We start from the raw sequence: 24,290 nt of genomic DNA, 5'->3' as shown, positions 1-24,290 counted from the left end.
GGACTTGAGTGAAAAAAAGCAGGCAGTAAAACTTGTCAACACTGATTGCTTAGGAGCTGTTAATACGAGTCTGGATGGGTTCGCAGAAAGACTCTCCCTGCATCTCCAGACTAACATTCATCAATGCTCTCACTGAGGCGCTGACAAGGGACAGTACACTGTAAAATTGTTTTTCCATAAATGTATTTTAAATGACTTGTTATACCAACTGCAGAGTATAAAATATTTGAGAAATTGCATTTTCGGATTTGTGTATCTGAAGTAGCTGGTTTTGTGCTTTGAAACCACAGCCTATAACAATGGGTTGAGCTTCAGGTAATATCAGATCTCATTATGTTATCACTTTTATGTACACACACTAGCTTCCTTATCTTATATTTGTCTGGAACACCAAAGCTCAATACATAGAGAGAACAATGGAAAATTATCATTTTATTACTTAACTATCATGCCCCCCACTGAGGGTGTAATCTCTTCTGCTGGCTGTGTTTACTTAGGCTTGTCAATAGCGTATACGCCAGTATCAAAACTTTCAGTATAGGTTGGGAAACCACAAGCTAAATCAGCCATTTCAAATGCTGAAATATGAGTAAAGGAGCTACTTGCAACCAATTTAATACACTAGCAGGTAAAAAGGATCATTGGGAATAATTTAAAGGGGAGAAAGTTTTTGGGTGAACTGTCCCTTTAAAACTCCAGTCCCATTCCGAAGGGTAGATACCCTCCACAAGAAACTACTCCGTATCTTATGACACTTTTCCAATCTCCTGTGACAAAAGGCAAAGAATGACTGGGGGATGAGGTAAGTGGGGGAGGTATTTAAGACTTTGGCTGGGGTGTCATTGCCTCCTCCTGGTGGCCAGGTTCTGTATTTCCCACAAGGAATGAAGCTGTGGACTCTCCTCATATTAAGGAAATATGTGCTTACTTTAGCCCTAATTGTAGTTAAACTTGAAAGTGCTGTAAAATATAAAAACACACAAGTCACGATCCAGTAAACATGGTGTTGCAACCTAGTAATGTGTCCTGACCGTGGTTTGAAGAACCCTGAGATGGAAAGTGCTTTAAAATTGCATGCTCTAATATAATGCGGTTATCAAATTTCCTTTCTTCTCTTATCCTTTATTGTAACTTGGTTTGTTTCCATGACAGCATATCTATGTGGGCTCAGAAGTGTGCACATAACTTGAGCATTATGTATATATTATTATTGTAGACACTTATGCCATATAGAGCCCAAGCTACGTACATTAGGACATTGTATGGTCATACTTGTATATCATCAAGTGCAACAAAGCAGTTTGGGTTGCTAAATTTGGAAAATGGGGGGCATTTTCAATCTAATAAAAACTTTAATAAAATCACACTTTTTAACCCTTTAAAGAGAGAACACACAGATTTTTATTTTGCTACACAATTACCAAACAAACTCTGCCATATATGTTCATTGTTTATTTTACCCCATTTTTGACTGACATTTGTGTGGTTTCCAGTTTTGTAACTAAAAAGGTGCACACTACAGACTTCATAAGCATAACCCTGCTGCATATCTGTGCCTAAATAGTCTCAGCAGGTAGATCTGATAAGGAACTGAAAAGCAATAAATGCCTACTTAGTTCACTGAGGCAAGATTAAAGGGCTACTAGAGTCAAAATGAATTGTCCATGATTTAAATTCATGCAGCATTTTCCATGAACTGTGAAATTCTTACAACTGTATGAGAGGGTAGAGGAGCTCTGCTGACATAGCACTATTCAACAAACTTGTTGGCTGACACCAGGTGTGTTCCAGCCCTCTCATGCACGCAGCTCTGTATAGCAAAACACTGCAAGTAAACTTAGGGTTAAGTTTCTGTGAAAATACCAGTTTGCTAAGAGCAATTGCTTTATTCCAGAGGCATAACCCCCAGCCCTCATTTTAAAAGCGACATGAAACCCATTTTTTCTTTCTTACATGATTTAGAAAGAGCATGCAATTTTAAACATATTTCTAATTTCTATTATCTATTTTGCTTCATTCTCTCAATATCCTTTGCTGAAAAGCATATCTAGATAGGCTCAGTAGCTGCCGATTGGACGCTGCACATAGATGCCTCATGTGATTGGCTCACCCTTGTGCATTGCTATTTTTTCAGCAAAGGATATCTGAAGAATGAAGCAAATTAGATTATAATTGGAATGTTATGCTCTACCTGAATCGTGAAAGAAATTTTTTTGCATTTAGTGTCTCTTTAATGGGTTGCTTTAGGGATTGTATTTATAAACTCTAGAGCCCAAGTGCAGTAAAAAAAAAGAAAAAAAAAAAAAAAAAAAAGACTGCCCATATGAAATAAATTTAGGGCAGATTTACAAATAATTTGAGATTCTGCAATGGACACTAACTAGGTGTGAAATTCATTCTTCTGTGGACATTGTAAACAGAGGTATAGATTGTGAGGGCGGCAGCAAACACAGCTGTCCAGTCATAAAGGGACAACTCAGCTCTACATAACCCCAGGGGGTTCCTACATACAAGCATAAGTGACAGGTCAGATCATTCCAGAGAACTAGCTGCTAATTCTGCTATCTGATAAATAGTTGTTCCTCATAAGTGTTGTGTAAGTTTCAGTTAAACTTCATCAGAAACCTTATTTTTAACTGCCACAGTTACCCAATCCTTCAGTAATATTAGCAGTCAGCATGTAGTACAGCGGTTGTGACAAAGGCAGCAAAAGCCAAGCAAGAAGCAATATGTAGCCAGTTGGAATACTTTATTTCTCATAAAAAGGAAAGCAGATGACAATCGCTATCATGCTAATCTGGCTGGAGAACAGGGTACAGACAAACCAAATACAAAAAAACAAAACAATTCTGTGGGCAGGGAGACCACCCCTTCCCTACACCCCAGACTCTCCAAATACACGGTTTCCCCATTGTGGAATGGTGAACTCAGGAGTACGAGCAGAGGAGGAACTCTTCCTGTGAAGACCTATCAAGGCAATAAATATGGAAAACCCAGCACACCCTTATTACATTCTCCTGGGTATAAGGCAGCCCTGTCAGGTCAGGACTCCACATTCAGATGTCAGTTCTAGCAACGGTACAGTGCTTCCCATACTAAACCCTTTAAGGTGTTATCATGCAGGCCAACTTTAGCCTAGAGGTGCAATAGAATAAAGTGGCACATCAAATAATAAAGCACATAAAAAAACTGGCCATTCCAGCTCCTTAGTACCCCTAAAGGGTGGGGCTGACAGAAAATGCATTTGTTTTAGATTGGTCCTACACAATCTGTGCTGGGAGTAGTATGCACATAGGTAAGTGCCATTAAAGGGCAACTTCACTAATTCACCCTCGAGAACAAGGGCAGCTGAGAACGCACAGGTGGATCAACTCAGGAGATACTGCAAAGGGCAGGTACTCCCATCTGGTGGGCCCTTCTACATAGAGGAATTTTATGAGCAATATTGAGCCTCCTGCAACAGATGCAATTATTAAGGCAACATGGTTATAAGAAAAGGGAGGGGGTAAATAAAAAACATTTTAATATGAGCAGGAACGGAAGGCGATGTCAGAATTTGGGATGAAGCTTACTGGAGGAGAGTGCAGTCAAGAATTTCCCTGCTCATAGTGGCTGTGATTTCTCAGCTGGAGCTCTTCTCTGAGTAAAGGAGGAACCTGCACACAAAGTGGCTCTCTCCTCCCAGGTCTCCTGCAGTACAAGTAACGGGAAGGCAGAGCTGGGCAAGGCAGAAATGTTATAATCCCACTTGGCATTTTTAGGGTTGGGAGAATCATGGGGGAGACAGCACATGGTACAGAGATGGAACTTGAGCTGGCAGCACTTCAGAGAATGGGAGGAGCAGAATCATTAGGACCCCAGGGAGGCTGCTCTGGGAGGCACCTTAGTTCTTCCATTCTTTGCTGATGTTCAGGTTCCAGTCCCAGGAGAGATGTTTGGTTTTGTCATCATCAGTGAACAAAGACTTCATGTGGTAACAACCTCTGGCTAGCATGCCCTTGGGGGTCTCTTCTATTGGAGTAAGAAACTCGTATTCGTCCACACGAGGACCATAACTTCCAACCATGTAGTCCGTCTTGTCCACTGCAATAAAATGACAAATCAGGAGAATGCAACATACATAAATCCTTACAACATTAATTAAAAGGTGTTCATCCACTAAAGCTACCTATTACATACACCTATAATTAAAAAGTAGATTTTTAATTTACTTTTTTTTTGTTTAGACCCTTTAATGTCTTTATTAATGTTCTACGGAGGTATTGAAAAAGGGGCCACTAAAGACAAGTGATGGTAAATCCTAGCATTTTTGATACGCTAGGATTTACCAGTGCTACAAATAAATGGGGATTTTCAGTCATGAAGAATAAAAAAAAGTTTATGCAAAGCTGAGCGCTTCCAGGCCACCCACGACAAAACGCTCCCCCCCCCCCCCCCCCCAATAAGGCGACGTTTTCACCTCTTATCCAATAGCCATGCGGTCCAAAATGGCATTATGCTAGCACGCTATTGGCTAAGAGGACACTATTGACAAAAATTTTTTTTTCGTGGGCGGCCACAGGCACTCAGCTCCGCATAATCTCACTGCAAATAAAGGAACTTTCAGCATAATAGGTCACATATAAACATGTCATTTTGCATTTAAATGTATTACATGCTGTTTTCTATCTATGTAAATTAAACATTTTGTATGAAAAAGTCAAAGCTAAATAGGTTTTAAATGACACAAACCCACAGAAAATGCATATTTATTCACAACTAATACTAGAGTTGTTTACTGGCTGATATGGACATAACCACAACGTTCACTCAGAACTGTGTCATGCAGCCGTACACCCAGTCCTGTCTTGAAAGGGAAACTACCCATTAAAGGACTTAGTTCAATATTTCTTCATAGCACTACCTTCACACTCCTCCGTGCCAGGAAGGCAAAGAATGACTGGGGGATTATGGGAAGTGGGAGGAATACTTAAAGGGACACTGTACCCAAAAATTTTCTTTTGTGATTCAGATTCAGCATGAAATTTTAAGCAACTTTCTAATTTACTCCTATTATCACATTTTCTTAATTCTCTTGGTATCTTTATTTGAAATGCAAGAATGTAAGTTTAGATGCCGGCCCATTTTTGGTGAACAACCTGGGTTGTCCTTGCTGATTGGTGGATAAATTCATCCACCAATAAAAAAAGTGCTGTCCAGAGTACTGAAACCAAAAAAAGTTTAGATGCCTTCTTTTTCAAATAATGAAAGCAAGTGAACGAAGAAAAATAATAGGAGTAAATTAGAAAGTTGCTTAAAATTGCATGCTCTTTCTGAATTACAAAAGAAAAAATGTGGTTTCAGTGTCCCTTTAAGTTTTGCTGGGGTGTCTTTGCCCCCTCCTGGTGGCTAGGAGCTGAATTTCTAACAGTAATGCATGGAATAGTGGACTCTCCATGCCATTGGAAAGAAAAAAACGCAGATTTAGTAAATTACCTCATCAGTTTTTAAAAATACATTGAAGGGTAAAATAAAAATAAACTACTTTTTAAAATTTAGGTTGATAGATACTTTTTGTAATAAAAAAATAAAAAAACATAATTTATGCTTACCTGATAAATTCCTTTCTTCTGTAGTGTGATCAGTCCACGGGTCATCATTACTTTTGGGATATTAACTGCTCCCCTACAGGAAGTGCAAGAGGATTCACCCAGCAGAGCTGCATATAGCTCCTCCCCTCTACGTCACTCCCAGTCATTCGACCAAGGACCAACGAGAAAGGAAAAGCCAAGGGTGAAGTGGTGACTGGAGTATAAATTAAAAAATATTTACCTGCCTTAAAAACAGGGCGGGCCGTGGACTGATCACACTACAGAAGAAAGGAATTTATCAGGTAAGCATAAATTATGTTTTCTTCTGTTAAGTGTGATCAGTCCACGGGTCATCATTACTTGTGGGATACCAATACCAAAGCAAAAGTACACGGATGACGGGAGGGATAGGCAGACTCTTTATACAGAAGGAACCACTGCCTGAAGAACCTCTCTCCCAAAAATAGCCTCCGATGAAGCAAAGGTGTCAAATTTGTAAAATTTGGAAAAAGTATCATCCTCTGAATCAGACATGTTTAACACACTAGCAAATAAACTTGCAACTTGGAAATACAATTCAAATAGAATAATATTAAAACGTACTGTGCCTTTAAGAAGCACAGAAGATCTATGACAGTTAAAAATTAATAAATTGAAACAGTTATAGCCTCAATCCTTGTAAACAACACAACTTTAGCAAAGGTTTAATCCCATTAGCAAAGATAACAATTTCTGAAAGCAGGAAACAAATTACAGAATAAAAGTTTTTATTTCAGTCAAACTATAATTCTCACAGCTCTGCTGAGAGAAATTACCTCCCTCAAAATAAGTTTTGAAGACCCCTGAGCTCTGTAGAGATGAACCAGATCATGCAGGGAATACAATGAGTTGCTGACTGAAATATTTGATGCATAGTAAAAGCGCCCCTCCCCCACACACACAGCAGTGAGGGAGAACAGAAACTGACAGAAAAAACAGATTTAAGCAACTGCCAAGTGGAAAAATGGTGCCCAAACATTTATTCACTCAGTACCTCAGCAAATGAAAACGATTTTACATTCCAGCAAAAACGTTAAACATAATCTCTAGTTATTAAACAGCTTTATGTCTTTCTTACAGTGTAATTCTAGTGAAGTACCATTCTCCCAGAATACTGAAGTGTAAAGTATACATACATGACATTATATCGGTATGGCAGGATTTTCTCATCAATTCCATTGTCAGAAAATAAAAACTGCTACATACCTCTATGCAGATTCATCTGCCCGCTGTCCCCTGATCTGAAGTTTACCTCACTCCTCAGATGGCCGAGAACAGCAATATGATCTTAACTACTCCGGCTAAAATCATAGCAAAACTCTGGTAGATTCTTCCTCAAACTCCGCCAGAGAGGTAATAACACACTCCGGTGCTATTTTAAAATAACAAACTTTTGATTGAAGATATAAAACTAAGTATAATCACCATAGTCCTCTCACACGACCTATCTAGTTGCTGGGTGCAAGAGAATGACTGGGAGTGACGTAGAGGGGAGGAGCTATATGCAGCTCTGCTGGGTGAATCCTCTTGCACTTCCTGTAGGGGAGCAGTTAATATCCCAAAAGTAATGATGACCCGTGGACTGATCACACTTAACAGAAGAAAGGTTTATTACATTTGGCCTCCTCGTTCAAGTCCGTTTGCATGTAGCAGTGTAATAAAGTGATCACTGAGCAGCAAAATGTTATCAATAGTTTTTTGTTTTTTTTAATACATAAAACCTTTGCTGCCAGCAGAGCAAGTCAGCATTTATTATTAGGTGCTGCCAGTCAGGCTACAGATTTGCTGAGCCACAAGTGAAATGGCACAATTAGGTAGAGATGAGTACAATGACAATAATGCAGCCGCTGTTAGAATGTAGTGAGTGTCTAGTGTAATGGTTACCGTTACTCCAGCCGCAGAGTAGTAAAACCTGTTTGTTATTCTGCCTGGCAACACCAGAAATAGTCTAAACAGGAATAGCAAATGTTCATGCGTGTCATTGTCTCAGTCAGTCACATAAGAAAACTAAATAGCTGCACATTTAATAAATACTTAAAAAGACACAGTCTTCAATAGAATTTTTATCGTTTTAAAATAGATAATCCCTTTATTACCCATTCCCCAGTTTTACATAACCAACACAGTTTTATTAATATACTTTTTACCTATGTGATTACCTTTTATCTAAGCATCTTCTGACAGCCCCCTGATCACATGACTGACTTATCTATTGACTTGCATTTAGTATTGTGTTGTGCTAAAGCTCAACTTCTTGGGCGTGAACACATTCGGCTAGATTACGAGTTTTGCGGTATGAGTGAAAAAGCAGCGTTAAGGCTCTTTTTCACTACCGCTGGTATTAAGAGCCTTGCAGGTATAGCTGTACCGCACACTTTTTTGTCTGTAACGCAACGTAACTACCGCAGCTTTCCAAAAGTCCTTTTTCAATGGGAATTCCTTTTCACCGGTATTGCGAGTCTGCCTGGAAGGCCAAAAAGTGAGTGGTACAGCCTATACCGTCAAGATCCATACCATAAGCTGAAAGTCAGTAGTTATGGGTTTTATGCTGCAACGCCGTAACAAAACTCATCGTAGCAAAACCCTAATCTGCCGCTTCAGACATCGCCGACACTATAACAAACATTAACCCCTAAACCGCCGTACTCCCGCACCGTAAACACTAGTTAAATATTATTAACCCCAATCTGTCCCTAAAATCGCCGCAACCTACTTTACTGTTATTAACCCCTAATCTGCCGCCCCCCAACGTACTAAAGTTATTAACCCCCAAACCTAACCCTAAACACCCACTAACTTGAATGTAATTATAATAAATCTAAATAAAACATACTATTAATAACTAAATAATTCCTATTTAAAATTACTTACCTGTAAAATAAACCCTAAGCTAGCTACAATACAACTAATAGTTATATTGTAGCTATCTTAGGTTTTATTTTTATTTCACAGGCAAGTTTGTATTTATTTTAACTAGGTAGACCAATTATTAAATAGTTATTAACTTTTTACTAGCTACCTAGTCAAAATAAATACAAAGTTACCTGTGAAATAAAACCTAACCTGTCTTACACTAACATTACACTACAATTAAATCAATTACATTAAATACAATTAACTACATTACACAAAACAAGGAATGATCAAATATTTAAACTAATTACACCTAGTCTAATAGCCCTATCAAAATAACCCCCCCCCCCCCGAAAAAAAAACTAAACTGCCAATAGCCCTTAAAAGGACCTTTTGCGGGGCATTGCCCCAAAGAAATTAGCTCTTTTACCTGTAAAAAAAAAAAAAAATACAAACAAACCCCCCCCCCAAATAAAATCCTATCTAAAAAACCTAAGCTCCCCATTGCCCTGAAAAAGGCATTTGTATGGGCATTGCCCTTAAAAAGGACATTTAGCTCTTTTTCCGCCCAAACCCTAATCTAAAAATAAAACACACCCAATAAACCCTTAAAAAAAAAAAACTTAAGGGTTTATTGGGTGGGGTTTTATTTTTAGATTAGGGTTTGGGCGGAAAAAGAGCTAAATGCCCTTTTAAAGGCAATGCCCATACAAATGCCTTTTTCAGGGCAATTAGGTTTTTTAGATAGGATTTTATTTGGGGGGGGGGGGGGTTGTTGTGTGGGTGGTGGGTTTTACTGTTGGGGGGGTTGTTTGTATTTTTTTTTTTACAGGTAAAAGAGCTGATTTCTTTGGGGCAATGTCCCGCAAAAGGCTCTTTTAAGGGCTATTGGCAGTTCAGGCTAGGGGTTTTTTTTTTAATCTGGGGGGGGGGGGGGGGCTTTTTTATTTGATAGGGCTATTAGATTAGGTGTAATTAGTTTAAATATTTGATCATTTCTTTTTTATTTTGTGTAATTTGGTTAATTGTATTTAATTAATGTAACTTATTTAATTGTAGTGTAATGTTAGGTGTTAGTGTAAGACAGGTTAGGTTTTATTTTACAGGTAACTTTGTATTTATTTTGACTAGGTAGCTAGTAAATAGTTAATAACTATTTACTAACTAGTCTACCTAGTTAAAATAAATACAAACTTGCCTGTGAAGTAAAAATAAAACCTAAGATAGCTACAATGTAACTATTAGTTATATTGTAGCTATCTTATTTTACAGGTATGTATGTATTTAGTTTTAAATAGGAATTATTTAGTTATTAACAGGTTTTATTTAGATTATAATTACATTAAAGTTAGTGAGTGTTAGGGGTTAACTTTAGTATAGTGGCGGCAGATTAGGGGTTAATAAGTTTAATGTAGGTGTCGGCGATGACGGGGCGGCAGATTAGGGGTTAATAAATATAATGTAGGTGTCGGATGGCAGATTAGGGGTGTTTAGACTCAGGTTTATGTTAGGGTGTTAGGTTTAAATATAAATTTTCTTTCCCCATAGGAATCAATGGGGCTGCGTTACGGAGCTTTACGCTGCTTTATTGCAGGTGTTAGGCTTTTTTTTAGCTGGCTCTCCCCATTGATGTCTATGGGGAAATCGTGCACAAGCACGCAAAACCAGCGCTGGTACTGGAGTGCCTGCTAACGCTGGGTTTTTGTAAACCTGTAATAGCAGCTCTATAGGGAGGCGAGCGGTGACAATAACTTGCAAGTTAGAACCGAGCCGCTCATAACGCAAAACTCGTAATCTAGCCGATAGTTCATGTGGGCCATATAGATGACAAACAGTTTCATGTTGTGAAAATCAAATACAAAAAGCATGTAATTAAGAGGCAGTCTATTGAGCCTTTGAAATAGACAGAAATTTATAGGTTTAAATATTATAAAGTATATTAATATAACAATGTTGGTTGTGAAAAGCTGGGGAATGGGTAGTAAAGGCATTATCTATCTTATTAAACAATAATTTTAAATGTAGACTGTCCCTTTAATGTTGTGTATCATTCAACTGTAGTTTCATGCTAATCAGATGCCTGGCAGACCATGCCCTTCAAGAAATTTCTACACAATGCATGCAAACATCATGGCCTAGCTTTCTGTGTAGCGCTTTCCTAAATCTGAAGTAAAACCGTTAACCTAGTTTAAAGTCACAGAAAAGCATATGGCTTGGTAGTATACTCCACACTGTATTAGTGTGACAATATTTAGCATAAAGGACCATTACATATTGAAAAGATCTCTCATAGCTAAAGGAACACAATAGTGAATAGTATGCAGGGGTCAGTATACTACTAAGCTGTTTTAAATCTATCACATCTAAAAAAATGTTTAGGTTATTTCAGCGACTGGCACAAACATGCCAATTTCTCAGCTTGCAGTTCTGACACACTGCAAGCGATGCGGTGTTAGGCGAAGCAGCTGCTTCGCAACGCGTCGCATTGCTTCTGAAGTTCAAATATTTAAACTGAGCGCTCAGCTATGCAACCTGACGCGGCTGAGAGCACAGAGATGAAAAGGCAGGACACACTATGTGCACACAGCCGCATCATCACACTGCGCCACTCTGTGTGTCACAGCCTTTATAGGCAGATCTTTTTTATGCTAGTGTGATATACACAGAGTGCATCAGTCAGCTATTGGACCAGAACAGTATGCACATGCTATTGCTTGATTTTATTTAAAGAAGGGGACTTAAAGGGACAGTGTACTGTAAAATGTCACCCTTTAAACATTTTCCTAATAATCCATATTACCTCATGGGGTATATTAGATTGTTTACAAATACGGTTCCTTTGCCTTTATGTTGTTATTTAAAATACTAGATTTTTCTCACTGCCACATATACTATATAATATGAATACTGCAGTATTCGCTTTCAGAAAAGCTATGTGAACAAGAGTCAGTAGCACTAATCAAACTGCCAGTGGAGGTGGGAAAGATGTTTCTATCTAAAATAGTTTGTTTTGCTTATTGAACCCCCCTCAACCCATAATTAACTTTTCATTACCTAACTTTTGGTGTTTGTGTATAGAGAAAAACAAACATGAGCATGTCTTCTCTCTGCAGGCTCAGCCTATTTAAATGAGCTTGTCCTTGAGAACAATGGGTGATGGTTTTAATGACCAAAACCAGCTATTTTAAAAACATAAATAAACCAAAGAACAATTTCCCCTACATTTAATACCCTGCTGCAGGTATAACAAATAATTAAAGTAACAGTCTACAATAGAATTTTTATTGTTTTAAAAAAGATACATAATCCCTTTATTAACCATCCCCTAGTTTTGCATAACCAACACAGTTCTAATAATATACTTTTTACCTCAGATTACCTTGTATCTAAGCATCTTTTGCAAGCCCCCTGATTACATGATTGACTGTTTATTATCTATCAACTTTCATTTAGTACTGTGTTGTACTAAATCTTAAAGGGACACTGTACCCAAATTTTTTCTTTCATGATTCAGATAGAGCATGCAATTTTAAGCAACTTTCTAATTTACTCATATTATCAAATGTTCTTTATTCTCTTGGTATCTTTATTTGAAATGCAAGAATGTAAGTTTAGATGCCGGCCCATTTTTGGTGAACAACCTAGGTTGTCCTAGCTGATTGGTGGATAAGTTCATCCACCAATCAAAAACTGCTTTCCAGAGTTCTGAACAAAGAAAAAAAGCTTAGAAGCCTTTTTCAAATAAAGATAGCAAGAGAACGGAGAAACATTGACAATAGGCGTAAATTAGAAAGTTTCTTAAAATTGCAAGCTCTATCTGAATCACGAAAGAAAAAATTTGGGCTCAGTGTCCCTTTAAATAACCCCCTGTGACTGAACACTGTGTTATCCATATGGCCCACATGAACTAACACGTCTCTTGTTGTGAAAAGCAATTTAAGAGCATGTGGTAAGAGGCTGCCTTCAAGGGCTTAGGGCATATGACCATACCTAGGTTTAGTTTCAACGTAGAATACCAAGAGAACAAAGAAAATGTGTTAAAAGTAAATTGGAAAGTTGTTTAAAATTACAAGTCCTATCTGAATAATGAAAGTTTAATTTTGACTAGACTGTCCCTTTAAAGTGAAGGTAAAGTTCTCTTTATCGCATTATAAAATTTTACGTGTCCCCCTAAATGAATGGTACTTTCATTCATCATTTTTTGTAATTATCAATATAATTAGAGTTTTCGCTGTTTCTAATTACCTTTATCCTGTCCGTAAATTCAACCTGGTTTTAATATATATTTTTTTTTATGCAGGTCATGTTTTTTGAGCATCCAATGGAAATTCTGGCCATTAGGCGGCCGTCAATCTACGTCATCCTTCTCCAGGATGATCTGCACATACATTTAATATTTCTTGTTAGTCTGGTAAAACAAGCGTGCTCCCGTTTCAAGCATACTTATTCCAATTGTTATTGAATAATACGTAGTACACTTTCTTGAAACGGCACCAATCGCGAAGACCCAAATCCGGACTGATACAATTTTAACAAACGGAAACAATTTCTTCAATATAATTCTAAGTAAGTTTATTGTAAAAATTAGAATAAATGACTGACAAATCTAATGTAGGCTACAACAAATTATTATTAAAAACAAAGTTTATTATATCTACGGAATCACTATGGAATCAGTATTCTATGCACATGCGCAGTTCGTGGGATACTCATGAACGCACGTGGGTGACACATATAGAGCGGGTGGGAGCGCTCTATACGTCATTCTATCTGAAATAAGGAAATGGCTAATGGGAGGAGTCAGGAACGGCACGGTATAGAAATTGAAAACATGTTTATTGATTATATATATTTATATAAAATCGTTTTGGGAAAAGAAGTTAGCGATTATATTGTTTAAAGTGTGACTAATTCAATTGTGTATAGAGAGGTCAAACGTTACCTTCACTTTAAGGAAATACGACTTTGCAGTTCAATTTACCTTTAATTGCCCACGCCCTTCTATATCAATCAGTATAACTACAAAGTGTTGTTTACCTCTGTGATCATGTAAAAGGCCTAGCTAGAAGCAGCTACACATCACCCCAATGTTTAATAGTGTGGGTAGCAATTATTCAGACTATTGAGTAGTAGTATATCCAACAGCAAACGGTATACTGAAAGACCTCCTTGCCCTTGTGCAACAGTTGTGCATGTACAGCACACACTAAATATTTAGTTTGCAAAAACAACTTGGTTCAGCAAGAAGCTCCCCCTACTGTCCACTGTATTCAATTGTTAATTAACAGTATTTTCCTAGCCACATATATACACACACACACTATATATATATATGTTTTTTTTAAATAATTGATGCTGCTCTTTATAACTGTAGCATGCCAGTGATCAAAATGTGTAACCAAACCTAATATCAGATTTGAAGTTTTCTAATACTTTTTTTTTTTTTTTTAAATAATTATACAGCCAAAAGGGCTGAGTTCCAAAGGGCTTGACATTGTATTTGTGATCCTTTGCCTAAGCACCAAGTATAATAACAAGACAGCATTCTCCACATAAAAATTCACCAGCCGGATGGCATAAAGTAAACCCATTTTTTTCTTTCATGATTCAGATAGAGCATGCAATTTTAAACAACTTCCTAATTTATTCCTATAATTTTTCTTCGTTCTCTTGCTATCTTTATTTGAAAAAACATAATTTATGCTTACCTGATAAATTTATTTCTCTTGTAGTGTATCCAGTCCACGGATCATCCATTACTTATGGGATATTCTCCTTCCCAACAGGAAGTTGCAAGAGTATCACCCACAACAGAGCTGCTATATAGCTCCTCCCCCCGCTGTCATATCCAGTCATTCGACCGAAAACAGAGAAAGGAGAAACCATAGGGTGCAGTGGTGACTGTAGTTTAATTAAAATTTAGACCTGCCTTAAAAGGACAGGGCGGGCCGTGGACTGGATATACTACAAGAGAAATAAATTTATCAGGTAAGCATAAATTATGTTTTCTCTTGTTAAGTGTATCCAGTCCACGGATCATCCATTACTTATGGGATACCAATACCAAAGCTAAAGTACACGGATGATGGGAGGGACAAGGCAGGATTAAGCGGAAGGAACCACTGCCTGAAGAACCTCTCTCCCAAAAACAGCCTCCGAAGAAGCAAAAGTATCAAATTTGGAAAAAGTGTGAAGCGAAGACCAAGTCGCGGCCTTGCAAATCTGTTCAACAGAGGCCTCATTTTTAAAGGCCCAGGTGGAAGCCACAGCTCTAGTAGAATGAGCTGTAATCCTTTCAGGGGGCTGCTGTCCAGCAGTCTCATAGGCTAGGCGTATTATGCTCCGAAGCCAAAAGGAAAGAGGTTGCCAAAGCTTTTTGACCTCTCCTCTGTCCAGAGTAAACGACAAACAGGGCAGCTGTTTGACAAAAATCTTTAGTAGCTTGTAAGTAAAACTTCAAGGCACGGACTACTTCCAGATTATGTAAAAGACGTTCCTTCTTTGAAGAAGGATTAGGACACAATGATGGAACAACAATCTCTTGATTGATATTCTTGTTAGAAACCACCTTAGGTAAAAACCCAGGTTTGGTACGCAGGACTACCTTATCTGCATGAAAAATCAGATAAGGAGAATCACATTGTAAGGCAGATAGCTCAGAGACTCTCCGAGCCAAGGAAATAGCCATCAAAAACAGAACTTTCCAAGATAAAAGTTTAATATCAATGGAATGAAGGGGTTCAAACGGAACTCCTTGAAGAACCTTAAGAACCAAGTTTAAGCTCCACGGGGGAGCAACAGGTTTAAACACAGGCTTAATTCTAACCAAGCCTGGCAAAATGCCCGGACGTCTGGAACCGCTGCCAGACGCTTGTGCAAAAGGACAGAGCAGAAATCTGTCCCTTTAAGGAACTAGCTGATAATCCTTTGTCCAAGCCCTCTTGGAGAAAAGACAATATTCTAGGAATCCTAACCTTACTCCATGAGTAATTCTTGGATTCACACCAATAAAGATATTTACTCCATATTTTGTGGTAGATTTTCCTGGTAACATGCTTTCGTGCCTGTATTAAAGTATCAATGACTGACTCGAAGAAGCCACGCTTTGATAGAATCAAGCGTTCAATCTCCATGCAGTCAGTCTCAGAGAAATTAGATTTGGATGATTGAAAGGACCTTGTATCAGAAGGTCCTGTCTTAGAGGCAGAGTCCATGGTGGAAAGGATGACATGTCCACTAGGTCTGCATACCAAGTCCTGCGTGGCCACGCAGGTGCTATCAGAATCACCGATGCTCTCTCCTGTTTGATTTTGGCAATCAGTCGAGGGAGCAGAGGAAACGGTGGAAACACATAGGCCAGGTTGAAGAACCAAGGCGCTGCTAGAGCATCTATCAGCGTCGCTTCTGGGTCCCTGGACCTGGATCCGTAACAAGGAAGCTTGGCGTTCTGGCGAGACGTCATGAGATCCAACTCTGGTTTGCCCCAACGATGAATCAACTGAGCAAACACCTCCGGATGGAGTTCCCACTCCCCCGGATGGAAAGTCTGACGACTTAGAAAATCCGCCTCCCAGTTCTCCACGCCTGGGATATGGATTGCTGACAGGTGGCAAGAGTGGTACTCTGCACAGCGAATTATATTTGAGACTTCTAACATCACTAGGGAACTCCTGGTTCCCCCTTGATGGTTTATGTAAGCCACAGTCGTGATGTTGTCCGACTGAAATCTGATGAACCTCAGTGTTGCTAACTGAGGCCAAGCCAGAAGAGCATTGAATATCGCTCTTAACTCCAGAATATTTATTGGAAGGAGTTTCTCCTCCTGAGTCCACGATCCCTGTGCCTTCAGGGAATTCCAGACTGCACCCCAACCTAGAAGGCTGGCATCTGTTGTTACAATTGTCCAATCTGGCCTGCAAAAGGTCATACCCTTGGACAGGTGTACCCGAGACAACCACCAGAGAAGAGAATCTCTGGTCTCTTGATCCAGATTTAGCAGAGGGGACAAATCTGTGTAATCCCCATTCCACTGACTCAGCATGCATAATTGCAGCGGTCTGAGATGAAGGCGCGCAAATGTCACTATGTCCATTGCTGCTACCATTAAGCCGATTACCTCCATACACTGAGCTATCGAAGGGCGCGGAATGGAGTGAAGAACACGGCAAGCATTTAGAAGTTTTGATAACCTGGACTCCGTCAGGTAAATTTTCATTTCTACAGAATCTATAAGAGTCCCTAAGAAGGAGACTCTTGTGAGTGGGGATAGAGAACTCTTTTCCTTGTTCACTTTCCACCCGTGCGACCTCAGAAATGCCAGAACTATCTCTGTATGAGACTTGGCAACTTGAAAGCTTGACGCCTGTATCAGGATGTCGTCTAGACACGGAGCCACCGCTATGTCTCACGATCTTAGAACCGCCAGAAGTGAGCCCAGAACCTTTGTAAAGATTCTCGGGGCTGTAGCCAACCCCGAAGGGAAGAGCTACAAATTGGTAATGCTTGTCTAGAAAGGCAAACCTTAGAAACCGATGATCTTTGTGAATCGGTATGTGAAGGTAGGCATCCTTTAAGTCCACTGTGGTCATGTACTGACCTTCTTGGATCATCGGTAGGATGGTCCGAATAGTTTCCATTTTGAAAGATGGAACTCTGAGGAATTTGTTTAAGATCTTTAGATCCAAAATTGGTCTGAAGGTTCCCTCTTTTTTGGGAACCACAAACAGATTCAAATAAAAACCCTGTCCTTGTTCCGTCCGCGGAACTGGATGGATCACTCCCATAACTAGGTCTTGCACACAGCATAGGAATGCCTCTTTCTTTATCTGATTTGCAGAAAGCCTTGAAAGATGAAATCTCCCTTGTGGAGGAGAAGCTTTGAAGTCCAGAAGATATCCCTGAGATATGATCTCCAACGCCCAGGGACCCTGAACATCTCTTGCCCACGCCTGGGCGAAGAGAGAAAGTCTGCCCCCTACTAGATCCGTCGCCGGATAGGGGGCCGTTCCTTCATGCTGTCTTAGAGGCAGCAGCAGCAGGCTTTCTGGCCTGCTTGCCTTTGTTCCAGGACTGGTTAGGTTTCCAGGCCTGCTTAGATTGAGCAAAAGTTCCCTCTTGTTTTGAAGCGGAGGAAGTTGATGCTGCACCTGCCTTGAAATTTCGAAAGGCACGAAAATTAGACTGTTTGGCCTTTGCTTTGGCCCTGTCCTGAGGAAGGGTGTGACCCTTACCTCCAGTAATGTCAGCAATAATTTCCTTCAAACCAGGCCCGAATAAGGTCTGCCCCTTGAAAGTAATGTTGAGTAATTTAGACTTCGAAGTCACGTCAGCTGACCAGGATTTAAGCCATAGCGCCCTACGCGCTTGGATGGCGAATCCGGAATTCTTAGCTGTTAGTTTAGTCAAATGAACAATTGCATCAGAAACAAATGAGTTAGCTAGCTTAAGTGTTCTAAGCTTGTCAATAATTTCAGTCAATGGAGCCTTGAAAGATGAAATCTCCCTTGTGGAGGAGAAGCTTTGAAGTCCAGAAGATATCCCTGAGATATGATCTCCAACGCCCAGGGACCCTGAACATCTCTTGCCCACGCCTGGGCGAAGAGAGAAAGTCTGCCCCCTACTAGATCCGTCGCCGGATAGGGGGCCGTTCCTTCATGCTGTCTTAGAGGCAGCAGCAGCAGGCTTTCTGGCCTGCTTGCCTTTGTTCCAGGACTGGTTAGGTTTCCAGGCCTGCTTAGATTGAGCAAAAGTTCCCTCTTGTTTTGAAGCGGAGGAAGTTGATGCTGCACCTGCCTTGAAATTTCGAAAGGCACGAAAATTAGACTGTTTGGCCTTTGCTTTGGCCCTGTCCTGAGGAAGGGTGTGACCCTTACCTCCAGTAATGTCAGCAATAATTTCCTTCAAACCAGGCCCGAATAAGGTCTGCCCCTTGAAAGTAATGTTGAGTAATTTAGACTTCGAAGTCACGTCAGCTGACCAGGATTTAAGCCATAGCGCCCTACGCGCTTGGATGGCGAATCCGGAATTCTTAGCTGTTAGTTTAGTCAAATGAACAATTGCATCAGAAACAAATGAGTTAGCTAGCTTAAGTGTTCTAAGCTTGTCAATAATTTCAGTCAATGGAGCTGTATGGATGGCCTCTTCCAGGGCCTCAAACCAGAATGCCGCCGCGGCCGTGACAGGCACAATGCATGCAAGGGGATGTAAAATAAAACCTTGTTGAATAAACAATTTCTTAAGGTAACCCTCCAATTTTTTATCCACTGGATCTGAAAAAGCACAACTGTCCTCAACCGGGATAGTAGTACGCTTTGCTAAAGTAGAAACTGCTCCCTCCACCTTAGGGACCGTCTGCCATAAGTCCCGTGTAGTGGCGTCTATTGGAAACATTTTTCTAAATATAGGTGGTGGGGAAAAAGGCACACCCGGTCTATCCCACTCCTTGCTAATAATTTCTGTAAGCCTTTTAGGTATAGGAAAAACATCAGTACACACCGGTACCGCATAGTATTTATCCAGCCTACACAATTTCTCTGGTACTGCAACTGTGTTACAGTCATTCGGAGCAGCTAATACCTCCCCAAGCAACACACGGAGGTTCATCTCTGAATCAGGATTCCCCGAATCAGAGATGTCACCCACAGACTAAAGCTCTCCGTCCTCATGATCTGCATATTGTGACGCAGTATCAGACATGGCCCTTACAGCATCTGCGCGCTCTGTATTTCTCCTAACCCCAGAGCAATCGCGCTTGCCTCTTAATTCAGGCAACCTGGATAATACCTCCGACAGGGTATTATTCATGATTGCAGCCATGTCCTGCAAGGTAAACGCTATGGGCGTCCCTGATGTAATTGGCGCCATATTAGCGTGCATCCCCTGAGCGGGAGGCGAAGGGTCTAACACGTGGGGAGAGCTAGTCGGCATAACTTCCCCCTAGTCAGAATCTTCTGGTGATATTTCTTTTATAGTTAAAGACTGATCTTTACTGTTTAAGGTGAAATCAATACATTTAGTACACATTCTCCTATGGGGCTCCACCATGGCTTTCAAACATAATGAACAAGTAGTTTCCTCTGTGTCAGACATGTTTTAACAGACTAGCAATGAGACTAGCAAGCTTGGAAAACACTTTAAACAAGTTTACAAGCAATATAAAAAAACGCTACTGCACCTTTAAGAAACACAAATTGTCAAAATTTGAAATAACAGTGAAAAAAGGCAGTTACACTAACGAAATTTTTACAGTGTATGTAACAAGTTAGCAGAGCATTGCACCCACTTGCAAATGGATGATTAACCCCTTAATACCCAAAAAATAATAAGACAAACTTTTTTTTTTTTTTTTCAGTCTCTACAGCTCTACTGTGGCTTTTTACCTCCCTCAAAAACGACTTTGAAGCCGTTTGAACCCTCCAGAGATGTCCTGGATCATGCAGGAAGAAGCTGGATGTCTGTATCTGTAATTTTTGCTGTGCAAAAAAACCGGCAAAATAGGCCCCTCCCACTCATATTACAACAGTGGAAAGCCTAAGGAAAATGTTTCTAGGCCAAATTCAAGCCAGCCATGTGGAAAAAAAACTAGGCCCCAATAAGTTTTATCACCAAATACATATAAAAACGATTAAACATGCCAGCAAACGTTTTATATTATATTTTTATAAGAGTATGCATCTCTATTAATAAGCCTGATACCAGTCACTGTCACTGCATTTAAGGCTTTACTTACATTAGTTTGGTATCACAGCAGCAATTTCTAGCAAATTCCATCCCTAGAAAAATATTAACTGCACATACCTTATTGCAGGAAAACCTGCACGCCATTCCCTCTCTGAAGTTACCTCACTCCTCAGAATATGTGAGAACAGCAAAGGATCTTAGTTACTTCTGCCAAGATCATAGAAAACGCAGGCAGATTCTTCTTCTTCTAAATACTGCCTGAGATAAACAGTACACTCCGGCACCATTTAAAAATAACAAACTTTTGATTGAAGAATAAACTAAGTATAAAACACCACACTCCTCTTACGACCTCCATCTTGGTTGAGGCTTGCAAGAGAATGACTGGATATGACAGCTGGGGGAGGAGCTATATAGCAGCTCTGTTGTGGGTGATCCTCTTGCAACTTCATGTTGGGAAGGAGAATATCCCATAAGTAATGGATGATCCATGGACTGGATACACTTAACAAGAGAAAGCAGAAATCTAAGCTAAGGAGCCAAACCATTTTTGGTTTAGCACCCTGGATAGTGCTTGCTGTTTGGTGGCTATATTTAGCCACCAATCAGCAAGCACAACCCAGCTGCTGAACCAAAAATGGGCCGGCTTCTAAGCTTAGATTCTTGCTTTTAAAAATAAAGATAGCAAGAGAACGAAGAAGTAAATTAGAAAATTGTTTAAAATCGCATGCGCTATCTGAATCATGAAAGAAAAAAATTGGGTTTACTATCCTTTTAAGCTATTCACACAGTACAGACTAATTGCATTATATAACAAATTGATTTAATGATAATTTGTGCAACAAACACAGAAACCATTTAATATCAGCTCATTTTAGTCTGGTGGTCAGTACATGCAGACGATCTGAGAAACCGTCAAGCTATTAAAAAATAAAATAAATCTAGCTTTAAAATTGTTTAATATATTTTCTTTTTCTTTTAACAATAAGGAGGTCTGAACTAAGTTCTTTTTTGTTTTTAATATTCCCAATGTCTATATTTGCACCTATTATGCTGTAATACTAAGATTTCTGGAGCAGTAAGGCCACTTATAGTGTGTTCAGCTTATTTATATACTTTTGTTCACAATATAGCCTATTATCCATATATCACTTTTTATGTTGCTCTCCAGTCACCTAATGGTTTGTCTGTTACGCCTGTTCTGCATTTAGCGTATCAATGCCGTTTTCATGTCAGCATGTAATTATGGTCATAGCTTTTCAAAGTTTGCCCATCTTCTTTAACTAGATTGGTAACAACGTGTGTGTGTGCCTGAAAACCCAAGAGTGGCCTATAATATAATCGCAACATTTCATTTGAAAAATTGGTGGTTGACTATATTTCTCAATAGAGAATGTTTATTGTAGTCACATTATTTTCAACAGTGTCAGTTCTTTTTCTCTCTATTGTTATTAGTACATATGTTGTAATGCTTTTTTTTTTTTTTTTTTTTAAGAAAACACCTAACACATGCGTCCTTTTACACAAATGCACACTATTGAACAGCCCCAACTGACTTACCTTTTACTCCTTTCCTGAATGTCTGCTGCTGATATCTCAAGCCAGACACAATCTCCTTGTTCACCTGTAGGAAAAGGCACCTGTTATGTTTTTGTAATTTATAGGTCCTTTCTAATATTATAAGTGTTTCAGTTTACAATAACAAAAAATAAAAAAAGAATCACACAGAAAGTAAACTGAGAAAAGAAAAAACAATAGTAAAGAATCAAGTGGCTAGAAACTTTGTGCGTAATACTGAGAACAGGTTTAGAACCACAGTGATTGTTCTAAAGACAAGAGTCACAGGTTCTGTTACCAATAGTCCAACACATAAAGAATGACTCATGTAAAGTCCAACTCATCACTTGATAGCATGACTAAGTTCTGAAAACACAACAGCATTTACAGTTGCCAACTAATAACCTATTATATTGCATCGATAATCTTCTGCCTATATGAACCTAAGGACAATAGGATTAACACTTATGAAAACCTATGGCTCATCCCGTGCAGGAAGGCAGGGGAAAACCAAGTACTCATCAGGTCCCAATGGCACATCAAACCTCCCTGCTCCCCTCACCCAAATCCCTAAACTCAATCCAAGGGCTCCAAATATTTTAATAAATTAATCTGTGACAAATACCTTTGTACCTACTGTATAATGTAGTTTAGACAATCTACTGCCCCTTCAATTGTCAACACACCACCGTCCATATCTCACCTTGAAGCTGATCTTAATCCTGTACTCCACCCCTTCTTTCATCATGAATGACTCCTTCTTAAACTTCTCCAAGTCACCTAAAATAAGGGTAAGACATCAACTCATGAGATCTAGTTATCTGGTCAGACAGAATGCATGAGGCAAGAACAGAATAGGAGCAATGCAGCACTTTAGGATACAACAGGACTATGACCAGAAGCATCAGGAGCAGGACCAAACTAGTTTAGAGAAGGATACAGGGAAGAAGATTAAAGGGACATTGTACACTAGATTTTTCTTTGCACAAATGTTTTGTAAATTATCCATTTATATAGCCCATCTGGGGGTATTTTTGTAAAAATGTATAGTTTTGCTTATTTTTAAATAACATTGTGCTGATTGTCAGACTCCTAAACAAGCCCCAAAGTTTTAGATGTATACAGACTTCAGGAATGTTTCTGTTTGTATAATGGGTCTTTTCATGTGCAAGGGAGGGGGAAGGGTCTGCTCTCAGTCCCTTTCAGTGGGTGTCCCACCCTTAACTTAATAGAGCTAAATTTGGAGCTTCTAAGTAAGTTTTTAAAAGGTTTTATACTGGATTTTTAGATCAGTATCAGTGCATATTCTTCTTTATAGTAGTGACTGTTAAATGCAGTTAAAGGGACAGTCTACACCAGAATTGTTATTGTTTATAAAGATAGGCAACGCCTTTACTACCCAGCTTTGCACAAACAAGTTATATTAATATACTTTATAACCTTTAAACCTCTAAAATTTCTGCCCGTTTCTAAGACACTAAAGACAGCCTCTTATCACATGCTTTGTTATTAGCTTTTCACAACAGGTGACTGCTAGTTCATGTGAGTCATATAGATAACATTGTGCTCATGCCCGTGGATTGTGGCAGAGACTGCACTAATTGGCTAAAATGCAAGTCAATAGATAATAAATAGCCATGTGATAAGGGTGCTATCTACAGAGGCTTAAATATAAGGTAATCACAGAGGTTATATATTAATATTACCATGTTGGCTGTGCAAAACTGGGGAATTGGTAATAAAGGCATTATCTATCTTTTTAAACAGTCAAATTTATGGAGTAGACTATCCAGTTAAATGAAAATTGTTGTATTCTGTCCCTTTAAAGTAAAAGGACAAACAAATCATTTCTATCTTTCATATGAAATGGGATAATTTCAATTTATAAATACAGTTTAAATTGAAATGGTTAACCTAAATCTGTTTAAAATCATCCGATCGATAGAGATTATATATATATATATATATATATATATATATATATATATATATATATATATATATATATATATATATATATATATATATATATATATATATATATATATATATATATATATTTTAGCATAGGAACATTAGTTTTTCAAAAGAAGAGGATATTGTAAATTACCCACATTTAGATACAAAAACAAAAAGGTACATATGACCCGTTAGTATTACCTGTCAGATCCAATTCCAGGGGAAGTGGAGCAGATGTGCACACCAAGGTTAATTTGGTGACTACAACATTTGGAGCCTTTGGATCTAAGGGGAAAAAAAAAAAAAAAAAAAAAAAAAAAAGAAACAAAAAAGGAGTTTTTAAAGTTTCATAATATATTGCAGCAGTTGGAAAAAAAAAAAAATTATTAAGTTTAAAATGTCTCTTGAATAAATGTGTTTTGCTTTTGATCTAACATAACAAAATAAGGTAAAAATGTAGTAAAGAAAAAAGGTGCATTTCACACAAGAATGTCTTAGGATAGGAGTCACAGCTTTGCTAGCTAGGGGGCGGGATTAAAAAAAAATCCTTGAGAGCCATTTATCAATCAATTCACTGCTCTATTTGTTATCTTCAAACAGGTCTTCGTGCTGGCTGCACTGTGTTAAAAGGAC

The 24,290-nt window shown here is 38.9% G+C and overlaps 1 protein-coding gene across 2 annotated transcripts in view; it reads right to left on the bottom strand.

Moving 5' to 3' along the window:
• Nucleotides 1-2,732: 2,732 nt before the first annotated feature.
• ARHGDIA (Rho GDP dissociation inhibitor alpha) overlaps nt 2,733-24,290 on the bottom strand; it is a 51,392-nt gene continuing 29,834 nt past the window's right edge. For both annotated transcript variants that reach the window (XM_053705858.1, XM_053705866.1), the window contains exons 3-6: nt 23,859-23,942; nt 22,402-22,478; nt 21,702-21,765; nt 2,733-4,083 (exon numbers count right to left, since the gene is read on the bottom strand). In XM_053705858.1, coding sequence (XP_053561833.1) covers nt 3,884-4,083; nt 21,702-21,765; nt 22,402-22,478; nt 23,859-23,942 — 425 coding nt within the window. In that variant the 3' untranslated portion in view covers nt 2,733-3,883. The remainder of the gene's footprint in view (nt 4,084-21,701; nt 21,766-22,401; nt 22,479-23,858; nt 23,943-24,290) is intronic.

Source organism: Bombina bombina, chromosome 1, assembly GCF_027579735.1.
Source record: "Bombina bombina isolate aBomBom1 chromosome 1, aBomBom1.pri, whole genome shotgun sequence".
Classification (NCBI taxonomy): domain Eukaryota; kingdom Metazoa; phylum Chordata; class Amphibia; order Anura; family Bombinatoridae; genus Bombina; species Bombina bombina.
The sequence above is the reverse complement of the archived record's forward strand: the minus strand, read 5'-3'. Positions and strand labels throughout refer to the sequence as shown.